This window comes from Peromyscus eremicus, chromosome 5, assembly GCF_949786415.1.
Source record: "Peromyscus eremicus chromosome 5, PerEre_H2_v1, whole genome shotgun sequence".
Classification (NCBI taxonomy): domain Eukaryota; kingdom Metazoa; phylum Chordata; class Mammalia; order Rodentia; family Cricetidae; genus Peromyscus; species Peromyscus eremicus.
The window spans coordinates 73,724,318-73,737,667 of NC_081420.1; the positions used below are offsets into that span (position 1 = coordinate 73,724,318).

General features: G+C 39.6%; 1 protein-coding gene across 2 annotated transcripts in view; it reads right to left on the bottom strand.

The window, feature by feature from the left end:
- Mastl (microtubule associated serine/threonine kinase like) overlaps window positions 1-13,350 on the bottom strand; it is a 40,939-nt gene that overhangs the window by 18,451 nt on the left and 9,138 nt on the right. For both annotated transcript variants that reach the window (XM_059263692.1, XM_059263691.1), the window contains exons 3-7: window positions 12,973-13,112; window positions 11,830-11,918; window positions 3,985-4,091; window positions 3,225-3,372; window positions 315-487 (exon numbers count right to left, since the gene is read on the bottom strand). In XM_059263692.1, the coding sequence (XP_059119675.1) occupies window positions 315-487; window positions 3,225-3,372; window positions 3,985-4,091; window positions 11,830-11,918; window positions 12,973-13,112 (657 nt within the window). The remainder of the gene's footprint in view (window positions 1-314; window positions 488-3,224; window positions 3,373-3,984; window positions 4,092-11,829; window positions 11,919-12,972; window positions 13,113-13,350) is intronic.

Sequence of the window (13,350 nt, forward strand, 5' to 3'; positions counted from 1 at the left end):
CAAACACAATTATCCATGTCTTTATCACAGAAAGAAATTAAAAAGTCTTCCAGGAAGCCAAACATTTTCTATCTGTTTACTACAATACTTAATCACTCATTATACATTAAGCAAGACTAACATCACAACTGAATGAGAAATGAAATAAAGATATTAAAAGAATTTGACAGAATATCCAGAAAAATGATGAGTTTTTGTAATATTTCAACTGTACCCATGCAACAGTGTAATTTCCTTACATATATGGAAAGGCATGGGGTTGCTATCATGGGTTTCCTGTGTCTAGCTTCGGCTTACATAGACTTCCTCCTAACCTGGCAGTTTTTTTCCCATTTGGGACTGCTGTGGCATTCTGATTCCACACTGGATGCGACGGTATGAGACTGAGTGCTAGTACTTGATGTGCCCAGCCTCTTCCTGCACTGGAGTAGGTTAGAAGTCAGGCATTTCACAGGTAGTTCTAGATTGGATGCAACTCTTTCAAGGCCTGTAGGGCAAAGAAAATACTTGTTTATTTTCACAGCTATTAGTTCTTTATGAAACCTGACTCTTTCCAGGTAATTGTATTATATATTACATAGAATAACTATTCTTATTGTGGTGCATTATTGAGATATGCTATAAGGTTAGAATGTTACTAGATTTATTCAGCTCAGTATGTTTAATTAAAACTGTAGCAGTACTGGAGACATTGAAATTTATAATGCTCATCAGTGTGAATTACAGAAAGCCATAGGCATCTGCTTTTTTTTGCACTGCTCAGGATTATACCCATGACCATGTATACATTAAAACAAACACTCTACCAAAGAGCTTCACACTTATACCTCTATAAGGGATTTTGTTACTATGATCTGATAAGCCACATGATAAGAAACTGACTATTAGTGAGCACTGCAATAAGGCAGCACCTAAGGTATACTTGCTCCCTCATCCTACATAAACATGGTTAGATATGGTTGCTCCTTAGCTTGGTGTATGTGTGTGTTTGAGTTGGAGGCCAGAGATCAGCCTGGGGCAGTTTCTCAGGCACCACACATCATCATCATCATCTTCATATGTATTTTCTGAATTTTAATTTATTTTTATTTCATATGTATAGGTGTTTTGCTTGCATGTCTGTCTGTGTACCATGTGTGTGCTTAGTACCCGTGGAGGTCAGTAAGAGTGTTAGATACCCTGGAACTGGACTTATAGACAGTTGTGAGCTGCCATGTGGGTACTGGGAATTGAAGCCAGATAGATCCTCTGGAAAAGTAGCCAGTACCCTTAACTGCTGAGCCATCTCTCCAGCTCCCACTTTGTTTTTTGAGATAAGGTCTCTCACAGGCCTAGAGTTAGCCAGGCAGGATAGGCTGGCTGGCTAGTCAGCTCAAGGGACTCTGTCTCTGTCTCCTTAGCTCTGGGATTACAAAAGTACATCATCATGCCTGGCTTTTTCAAGTGGTTTTGCAGACAGAATAAAGGTTCTCACTTTACTTTCAATTAGACACAAGTGTGGTGATATTTTGTTTGTGCTCTAACAAATAAAGCTTGCCTAGAGATCAGAGTGCAGAGCAAGCCACTAGAGGCCAGGCAGTGATAGCACATTCCTTTAATCTTAGCTCATGGGATCTCATGCCTTTGGTCCCAGTACTGGGGAGGAAGAGACGGGAAGTGATAAGGCAGGGTGGAGACTGGAGCTTGGCCCCTCTCATCTGAGGATTCCTAGAGGTAAGAAGTCTTTCTAGTGGCTGCTGCTCTGCTTCTCTGATCTTTCAGCTTTCACTCTGGAATCTGACTCTGGGTTTTTATTATTAAGACTAATTAGAATTTGTGCTACACACAAGACAGTTGTGCTTTTACCAAATGATGTAAGCATCTAAAGATTTTATATGTCTATAAAAATGCACATTGTGGTGGCTTGAATGAGAATGGCCTGCATAGGCTCATGTTTGAATAGTTGGTCCCCAGCTGGTGGAACTGTTTGGGAAGGATTAGGTGTAGCCTTAAAGGAGGAGATGTATCACAGGGGTGGACTGAGGTTTCAAAAGACATTCCCAGTACGTTCTCGGCTTCTTGTTTGTGAATAAAGATGTGACCTCTCAACTGTTGCTCAAGCCACTTACCCCTGTGTGCTAGCTCTGCCCTCATGACCTCTAACCTCTAGAACTAGAAGCCCAACTAAACTCTTAACCACTTTTGTTAACTTGCCTTGGCCATGGTGTTTTATCGCAGCAAAAGAAAAGTAACTAAACATATGTATCTTGTTTCCTTTCTTCAAAAGGATGAACATGACATTAAACTCCAGGAAATTAGAGTTTTGTAACATAGTAAGCATTACATTTTACTACTAGGAAGAGAATTTCAAAGTCCATCTAATCCAACTTAATTTTTCATACACAAATCCTCTAGGTGGATCAGGTTGGCCTTCAACTCAGAGATCCACCTCCTTCTGGTGCTGTGATTAAAGGTGTGTGCCACTATACCCGGCATTTTCTTTTAAATGCAAAAAATACACTTACTTTGAAACCAGTTGTGGTGACACAAACCTGTAATACTCAGGAGGCTGAGGCAAGAACACTGAAATGTAAAGGCCAACCTGGGCTATTAGCTCAACATTAGTCTGGACAACATATTGAGAACTTGTCTCAGAACACCAACAAAACAAATGAACAAAACACTAAAAAAAGGAACAAGAAAACCTCAACCTCTATTTTGAGTTTTTAAACTTAAACTACCTCAAAACCTTTTGGAAATAAGGTTATAAAGATAAACACTTACCTTTTTCATATAAAATTTCCATAGACCCAAGTATAGCGAAATTTACCCAATCATTCCAATATTATAGGTAATTGAATATGATTATTAGCAAGACAGTGTATTCTGTGAGATTTGTAAAATCTACTGTAATCATCATTTTTTTTTTTTTTTTTTTTTTGGTTTTTCGAGACAGGGTTTCTCTGTGTAGCTTTGCGCCTTTCCTGGAACTCACTTGGTAGCCCAGGCCGGCCTCGAACTCACAGAGATCCGCCTGGCTCTGCCTCCCGAGTGCTGGGATTAAAGGCGTGCGCCACCACCGCCTGGCCTGTAATCATCATTTATGTAATAAAATATAGGAGTGCCACAGACATCCGAATATTGGCTTTTTTAAATTATTAAATTGCTACTAGGAATTTAAAATTTTGAGATATTTTTGTTCTTTAAAACACATACTTAGTGGAATAAAACTCTTTTATACTTACGTGACTTTAGTAGTCCGCTAGAGTGAGAAGTAGGCTCCTTCTGATCTATGGACATAGGGCAAATTAATCCTTGAGAAAGTTGTGCCTCAGACTTAGGGGCTGAAAACATGGTTGTAGAGTCTTGATCTTTTTCCCCAACTGGTGTGAACTATTAAAGAGAGAAATTATTTGGGGTCAGTGAGATGGTCAAGGGTAAAGGCACCTCCCACCTGATGACATGACTTCAATTTCTGGGTCTCCCATATGGTGGAAGGAGAGAACTGACTTCTCTAAGTTGTCCTTTGCTTCCATTTGCACACTATCGTGACACACCCACACCTACATGTGACAAAAATGTTCTAAAAAGAAAAAACATTAAAAGCAAAAATTAAAACCCAATACTAAGAGATTCATCTTCAGATGGATATAGAAAATAGATGCCATACCACCTGAGTACAAATTGCCAAAAGTAATGCCATCTCATGTTTGATATTTACATCTATGTTATTTTTATTTCAAAGCAGGTTAAATTTTTTTTTTTTTTTTTTTTTTTTTTTTTTTTTTTTTTTTTTTTTTTGGTTTTTTCGAGACAGGGTTTCTCTGTGTAGCTTTGCGCCTCTCCTGGAACTCGCTTTGGAGACCAGGCTGGCCTCGAACTCACAGAGATCCGCCTGGCTCTGCCTCCCGAGTGCTGGGATTAAAGGCGTGCGCCACCACCGCCCGGCGCAGGTTAAAATTTTAAGTGGTAATGAAGAAAAGGTTTTCCTTATTGAGTACTTACAAATCCCAAAGAACTGATGAGAGATAAGACTTGTCCTGGGGTTCGTGAATAATCTTGCTTAGGTTTAGCCATTGATGGTGTTGTAAGAATATCCATCATATTGATATCTATATATGCAAAGGAAGATAGATATATGAATATATCTAAAACCATTGCTTATCATTGACTATATCAATAATTATATGTTCTGAACTTTGCCTCTCTCTTTTTTTCCCCTTTTTTCTTTTTTGGTTTTCTGAGACAGGGTTTCTCTGTAGCTCTGGCTGTCCTGAAACTCACTGTGTAGACCACGCTGGCCTCAAACTCACAGAGATCCACCTGCCTTTGCATCCCATGTGCTGGGATTAAGGGCGTACGCCGCCGCCGCCGCCGCCGCCGCCGCCGCCGCCGCCGCCACCACCACCAGCCTTTGCCTCTCTTTCTACATTATGAACTTTACCTACAAAACTGGCTGGTGTAGGATACATATATGTAGAGAACTTTCTGAACTGCAGAGGCAATGTTTACAACGAATTAACTAATTGAAATCATTAAAAGTTTGAGAGGTAGAGATATAGCTCAGTGGTAGAGTGTCTTGCCCAGCAGAGCATGCACAAGGCACTGGGTTCTAGCCTCAGTACTGGGGGGAAAAAGTTTTCTATAACAGTCTTGTAGAATAGGTAGAATACAGCAAAATAACCCAGAATGCTACCAGCTTTCTAAGAAACACTCAGTCACTAATTATCAGTTATTTCAATACAAGTAACTGCCACTGCTGTTGGCTATTCATCAAAATGAGACTGTAAGACCTTACTGCTGAGAGCACCCACACTCCCTCTTTGTATGATAGAAACTACAATGAAACTGAGCTAAGAGCTTCCTCCCTGCTGGCTAGCCCTCACAGTACCAGAGGGTGCCGGGGACTGCTGAGCGAGAATTATCATTAACATTTTTATCCAGCTGTAGATGCTGAATAATACTGCTGCCAAACTAGGACAGACAGGTCCATTGGTGCAGTAGTGGCGAGCATGTTCTAGGGTAACTCACCATTCTCTGAGTGATTGAAGTCCTGCTTTGAGGGAGAAAATCCATGTTGATACTCTAAACTCAGGCAAAAGTCCATGTTTGGAAATGTCATAGATCCTGGAAAAGGGAAGTCCCTACTGCTCTAATTTTGACGAATGATGTACCTATCAAATTGCCTTTAAAATAATTATGTTCATATCCATAGATCATTGTTGCTGTCGGCTCTGGCTACAGCAGTTTATTTTTGTAGTGGGCTCAGTAATTACAGATGCTCAGACCTGATCAAAGTGATGAGAATAGGTGACTACTGAATGCCCAGCATGACAAGACCATTTCTGTCACATATCCTGCCTCCAAGGTGCAGGGTACATCACAGAAGGGGCAGGAAGCATGCGAGATCTGGAAAGTGGGGTGAGATGGGTGTGGAATGTTGACTTATAGGAGTGACTGTAGTATTATTGAATTCAAGCCAACTGTGATCACCTAATCAAGACCCACATAAGACTGGGCCCACCAACATCATGACATGGGGTGGGGAGGGGTTAGCAAGGTCTTCCCTTCCTGAGGATCCATATGCAGCTAATGGTTTCTAGGAGAGGGAGACACATTTTCTTCAGGGATGTAGCCACTGGGAAGGTCCCACACTCCTGTAAACAACTCTACTGTAACTAGCTGGGCATTTAAGAAAACACAAAAGACATGAAAGCATTAGAGGGACTAATTAGGTAGAGGAAGGGGATCTGTGGAAGTAGGATGACAGGGTAATGGATGTGTGTGAATATGATCAAAATACATTATAAACATGCATGAAAAAAAATCACTGTTATCTGTTAAACCTAAAAATTATAAGCTCTGAAATTAGGCAAGATAATTTTTGTTATAAATAAAATACTGGGGGGGGGAAGGAAATAAGGAGTTAATTCAATTATGGTCCCTTTAATATCAACTCATGTTAAACTTAGGTCAAGAGAACATTTATCGACTTTATTAGTATGTATAAGTTTTTACTTAGATGAAAAAAAGTAAGAGAAGTCTGTTCTCTATATCAATTCTGTTCTATATAAAAGTCTTTAAGAAGTCAATTTAACCTGCAACCCATGCTCTTGGAAGGTTGACACAGTAAGATTGCTATGAGTTCAAGGCCAAAGGAAGGCCTTGTCTTAAAACATTATACTTCAAGTCTGGATATACCAATTTCATTTGTCTAACACCGATGAAGCAGTAAAACAAAAGTAATACTAATCTTTTAGGCCTTACTTTATGGCCCAAATGATTTAAACTTACCAGTACTACCATCCTTATACAGTTATCTACTAACTAATTAGGAGTTTGGTTTGTTTCACAATTTAAAAATGTTTAGATTATAAGAAAGCTACTATGGTGAACATATTATATATTGTAAAACATCCCTAATTGAATCTCACATAGAATCTACAATCAAATATTAGTTCTGAGGCAAGATGTGTGAAAAATCACATGAAGTGGGATTAAGAAGACTGCATCAGCTAATACTTTTAGCTAATTTAGGAATAACTATAGACTTGTATGTATTTTCAAATACTTGCAATTTCAAAGTTTACAATTTTTAACTCAACTTTATACTACTCTTCATTAAACAAACCTTTTGAAAAAGCTGCGTGTAGTAGCACATGCCGGTTTCCCAATGCTCAGGAGGCAGAGGCAGAGACAGGACTGTCCCAAGTTCAAGGCCAGCCTGGTCTATATAGTGAATCCCAGGCTAGTCAGGGATATAAAACAAGAACATGCCTCAAAAATCCAAAAACAAGGGCCAGTGAGATGGCTCAGTGGGGAAGGGTGTTCACTCCCCAAGCCTGGTGACCTGAGTTTGATCCCTGGAATCTAAGTAAAAGTAGAAGGACAGAACCACTCCACAAAGTTGTCTTCTGACCTCCACACATGCCATGCATGCCTCCACCCCATATCATGTACATATACACAATAATAATAACAATAATAATAATATTAATAAATCCAAAAGCAAAACAAAAAAAAATTCTGCCTTTCCATCCAGTCCTTTTGGTGTGTGTATCTGTGTTGTTGGAGGCAAATCTAGGGCCCTGCATATGCTAAGCAAGCACCCTGCCTAGAGCTACTTGTAGCGCTCTCTCTTGTACAGCTTTCATTTGTGTGTGCGTGTGCGGTTTAAAGCCTTCAGGTTAGCGCACAAAGGCCTGGATGTCATCACAGCATCTTCATACATTGTATTGTTACACGCTGTTCTTCCTTCCCCTCCCCAGCATCACTTTCACATCTTCTCATCTCCTCTCTTTCTCATCCATACTTTTTTTCAAAAAGATTTTTTTTTATTATGTGTACATGGGTGTGTGTGTGTATGCAAGCCCAAACGTACATGTTTGCCTGTGTAGGCCAGAAGAGGGCATCAGATCCCCTCGAGTTGGATTACAAACTGTCCTGAGCCATCTGAAGCCTGTGCTTGGAACTGCAGCAAGTGCTCTTAACTGCTGAACCATCTTGGCAGCCTGGAGGGGACCAGCCCCCACACTTACCCCAGCTAGTCTTGAGGAAGGATGGATAAGAGACTTACTTAGAAATAGAGGGGAGAGAAACAGAGAGAAAGCACAGGATAGACTCGGGTGAGCCTGGATCCTTACCCACCGGCCCAGAACTTTATTCTAAAGGGCCATTTATAACAATGCCAAGGGATGGAGCAAAAGACCCCCCCACCCACCTTGCTAGTTAGACCCTTACAAACACCTGTGGTCCAATCAACCTCTTAGGCAGTCCTGCTGGGTACAGCCACTAGGAAACCTAGTGGGCTCCAACAGGTCCCTCTTCTTTATATTTTAAAAGAAAAAATTCTTGATGCAACTACATCAAACTTAAAGACTAACAGGTTAACATAATTCTAATATAACTATTGCTATGCATAGTTACAATTTTCTCAATCTTACATCTTAAAGCAAACTCTTAATATTTCTTGCTAACAAAACATAGGATAAATTTCTAATGTATACATCTTAAACTTAAATACTTTCTTAACTTCACAAAACCATGGTGCATCAATATCAATAGGTTAACATAATTTCTACAAGCCTACTCTCAACCTGCAAACCCACTCTCAACCTACAATATAGAACTATACAAAACATAACATTAATTCACTCAAGTAACATGAAAATATTTTTTAAATTAAATATACTGAGGAATATTAACATTCCCCCTTTCTTTTAAAAAAACAAAAACAAATTTCTCTATTTAAACAGTTCATTTTTATATAAACAGTTCCACAAGCAGTTCATAAGTCATCATTGTTGATAGAGTCTATATGCATAAGTAAATTCAAACTGTCCCATTGTAATGAAATCATTACTGTCCATTTTATTTTTTAAGTTCAAAAGTTCAAAGAGAATTCTGGTACCATTCCTAAAAGTTTCTTTGAGCGCTCACAGTCAGGGCCTGCCGTTAAGTCTGTGTATAGCTGTCAGAATCGTAAATGACTCTGAAGCAAACAGTTCCAAATAGAAGTGCCACAACCAAACTTTTCAGTTCAAGCAAGTCTCTCTGAAACCTCCAATTTCGGCTACCGCTGTGCTTTGCAGTCTGTAGCCTGCTGTGGGATGGTCTGTATGTCAAATTGCTCTGATTGGTCAATAAATAAAATACTGATTGGCCAGTGGCCAGGCAGGAAGTATAGGCAGGACTAACAGAGAGGAGAAAAGAGAAAACAGGAAGGTGGAGGGAGACACTGCCAGCCACCGCCATGACAAGCAGCATGTGAAGATGCTGGTAAGCCACGAGCCACGTGGTAAGGTATAGATTTATGGGAATGGATTAATTTAAGCTATAAGAACAGTTAGCAAGAAGCCTGCCACGGCCATACTATAAGCATCTGTGTGTTTATATTATAAGTGGGCTGTCGGACTGCCGGGGCTTGGTGGGAGCTGGAGAGAAATTCTCCAGCCACAGTAGCCTTCCAGAACCAGTCCCAGACCAGGCTAGAGAGCTTCACCTCATAGCCACACGGGCTCCTTCAGCAGCTGTGACCTGAAACTGTGGCCTTCTCACAGCAACCCCGGCTTTGGGACGAAAACCATTACTTGTACTGCTGACAGTCCAAGTGCTCAGCAAACCTGGTCTGGAATCCTCCATAGCAGTCAGTAGTTTTGGTTTGGCTGTTCAGTCTGGAGCACTCAGCAGTTCCCGAGTGTCTCTGCTGTTCATCTTTCCAGAGGTGACGAAAACCACAGAGCTCTCTCTCTTTTTCGAGGTGTAGCATCTCAAAGTTTGCAGAATCTTGCTGCTCACCTTTCCTGCAGTGTGGCATCTCTGCAGGGCTTTCCAAACTGCTGCTTGTCATTGGCCTCTCTGTGGCTTAGCTTGCTCATTTTTCACCGTGGCTTTTTTTCAGTAGAAAGCTTGTAGACCCTCATGCATCTGCCACCTGCCTGGCATTGATGCCTTGAGGGTTTCAGCTTCTGAGATCCTCTGGCTGCTATTTTCTGAAGCTGGTAGTCTCTGGAACTGTTTCTTGTTATTACTGGTGGCTTTCTGGAACTGCCAAGTCCACAGTCTGCCATGGACATTGCTCTCCGAGTTCCAGGTTGGGAAAACCTACTCTAAATTACTTTTTCCACCATATCTTTAACCTAAGGCCTGTATATTCTAAACCTACATTTCTCTGACTCACTTTATACTAAATCTGTGACTGATTTAAACCTACATTCTATCATTCAAGCGTACATAATAAACTTATGTTCTACAGGAATACTCTAGCACTTTTTCAAACATCTAACTTAGCAAACACCTAAAAGAAATATATTACTTCTTACTCTTAACTAACTTACACTAGGAGCAAACTCTCTATAGGGCTACCCTAAACCTCTATTTATAAACCTTACCTAAGTCTCACTTAAGCCTACACCTTACCTAAGTCTTAGTTACATTCAATAGGTCCTGCACTATATTGCTATACTCTACCTTCCTTATTTTTTTTAATAGATACAAGAGAAAGAGAGGGAGAAAGAGAGATCCTAATGCTGCAGTTTTGCAATATTTCTTTCCTTCACCGTCTAGCCGATACATTCGAGAATAAAATACTGTTGCCTTCATTTATCAATTCCTTATCGGCATGCCTACACTCACAATGCCCCCTACAATTCTTTCGATAAGCCCTAGGGATTTTTTTATCTTTTTTTTTTCTTTTTTGTCTCTTTCAGGCGCCACCTGTGGGGGACCAGTCCCCACACTTATTTACCCCAGCTACTCTTGAGGATGGAGGGATAAGAGACTTAGTTAGAAATAGGGAGGACAGAAACAGAGAGAAAACACAGGATAGACCCAGGTGGGCCTGGATCCTTATCCACCGGCCCAGAACTTTATTCCAAAGGTCTATTTATAACAATGCCAAGGGATGGAGCAAAAGACCTCCCCCTTGCTAGTTAGACCCTTACAAACACCTGGTACCCAGGCCTGTGGTCCAACCAACCTCTTATGCAGTCCTGCTGGGTATAGCCACTAGGAAACCTAGTGGGCTCCAACACCAGCCCCTCTTCAATACTTTTTAATAGAAAACTCATTCTTCCAAGATGATAATTTATCATCTTTCCATGATTCTATGATGAACTTAAGTAATGTCTTGCTTCAATTTATTATACAATGGTACTGCAAATCATTTTATTCACTTATATTTTGTTCTCAAGACCCACTGCCTTAGAATAAATTCTAAAACGTAAGATCAACTGTTCTGGGAATTTCGTCACCGGGCCGCTGGCCAATTGAGAGGAGCGTTTTGGTCCAAGAGGTGGGGTTTTCATTGGAGATGGATGTGACCAAGGGAGAGGCAGTCTTTTTGAGCAAGGAGCAATGACAGCGGGTGTAAGCGGTGGCTTGTGACTTGGTTCAGGTTCCCTTTTTGTTCTTTAATATTTTGTGCATGGAATGTAGCTTAGTGTCAAAATACTTGCTTAGCATGTAAGAGGCCTGAGTTCAGTCTCTAGTATTGAGAAACCAAAACATCAAAACCAGATATAGTGGCATATGTCTATAATCCCAGCACTTGTGTGGTGTAGCAAGAGTTCATGGTTATTTTTGGCTACATAACAACTTTGAGGTAAACCTAGGCTATATAAACCCTGTGTTACTATACTTTCTCCTAAAAAAACTCCACATAAAAACAAAGAGAATTAAAATCTTTTGTTTTCTTAAAACATAGAAAATTTTTCTTTTAAAAGCACTAAGTCAATGTATAATCACTTTAGAAAAACAGTGTGCTTTTTTTGTAGTTTTGTTTATAGATCAGTATTCCTTTGTGGTAGTAACAGTGTAAAGGGTTAATTTGTTGTTTTTCATATTAGCATTTTAAAAATTATTACTCAGAAATGAACTTATTTTTATATATATATATATATATATATATATATATATATATATATGAATAAACTGTATCTACCAAGGTCTTGGTAGTGGCAAGATGTATTTGCAAGTATTTTAAGAATCAGCACTGGATCATATTACAGTTTAGTCATTTTGTTTAGGCATAATTGTTCACACTGTTTCAGCAAAGAGAAAGAGAACAGTAGCTGCCAGTTCCATTGTAAAGATCTAAGGAGTTTTAAGGACCTTCGAAGGTGCTAGGATTGGATCCAGTCAAGCAAACATTCTGCCACAGACCCCAAAGTGCCACCCCCACCCCCCTACTTTTCCAAGGCCACTTTTAATGGGGGAAAAGAACAACATTACTCATTTCTAGCCCATCTCAGAAGAGCTATCGAATTTTATCTAATATAAATTAACAACAAAAAAAGTTAAATTAATGAAATAGAATGTCTGAAGTTGGCACTTACCTGCCATTATTCTTACCTCTATTCAGAGTAACTTTGGAAAGGCCAAAATCTGTCAGCTTAATATGACCCTCATTGGAAATAAGCATATTGTCCGGTTTCAAATCCCTGAACATATAAAAGGCAAACAGATACTGAAAAAGTAGTAAATACCAGATGGGGTGGGAGAAATTACAAGAGGAAACCTAATTATTTCCTTTAAAATAGAAGACCTCATGAGTGGCTCAGTAAAGTCCAGAAAACAGCTCTCAAGACCATCTATTACATATCAGAATCTATAAAAAAAATTGTATGATTTAATACTAGATTCTGTTTGGCATTATTTTTAGATATCTTATCCACCAGCCCGCCAGTTCAAATTTCTATCCACCCCTTTAAAGTAAGGTATGGTTAAGTTTTAACAGAGCAGAGCCACTAAGCCTTTCTCTGAACAGAGAAGGATGTGCGCATCAGCTGAGACCACAAAGTCTCTTTTGTATGATGGTATGGAAGTGGAAAGAGATGAATAATCTTCATATTAAAATGTCATGTTTATGTTCAAAGCAACATTTAACAAAATGCAGGGAGATTAAACAAAAGCCAATGTGTGGTGATATTTTGTTTGTGATCTAACAAACTTTGCTTAAAGATCAGAGTTCACAGCTAAGCCACTAGTTAGCCATAGAGGCCAGGCAGTAGTGGCACACACCTTTAATCCCAGCACTCGGGAGGCAGAGGCAGATGGATCTCTCTAAGTTCAAGGCCACCCTGGGCTACACAAGATTGATCCAGTCTAGAGAAACAGAGCCTGGCAGTGGTGGCACACACCTTTAATCCCATCACTAGGAGGTGGAGACGGAAAGTGATATGGCTGGGCAAAGAAGGAATATAAGGCAGAGGAGACAGGAGCTCAGTTCCCTTTCAGGCTGAGGATTCAGGAGAGGTAAGAAGTCTCTCTAGTGGCTGGCTCCACTACTGATCTTTCAGCATTTACCCCGATATCTGGCTCTGGGTTTTTATTATTAAGACCAATTAGGACTTGTGCTACACCAACACTCTATTTAAATGCATATAACAACTGAGCTGTAGGTAAAGCAGAAATACAAGCAAGTAGTTTCTGCTTATATTAAAGATTCAAACACAATACATTTTAAGTAACAATGTACAGAAAAGTCAGTTTTACCTATGGATGATTCCATGTCTATGCAGGTAGTCTAAAGCCAATGCTACTTCAGAAATATATTTTATAGCCATCTCTTCATCAAAATAACCATATATATGTAGGAGAGACTTGACATCTCCACCAATAAGATATTCCATTACCTATCAAAAAAGAATTTAAAAACAATATACTTGAAATATATAATATTTGGGGAATTAGTTTTATTTTTTAGAATGGTTACACAATAAAACATATTTTTTTGTTATCACTCATTGCCCTGAACTGATCATTTTTCTGCCTCAGCTTTCTAAGTACTGGGATGATAGGCATGCATCACCAGTCCTGGCTTCTCTCATTATTTTTCTGGTTAAAAACTGAACTGGTCAGTTTGAACAAACA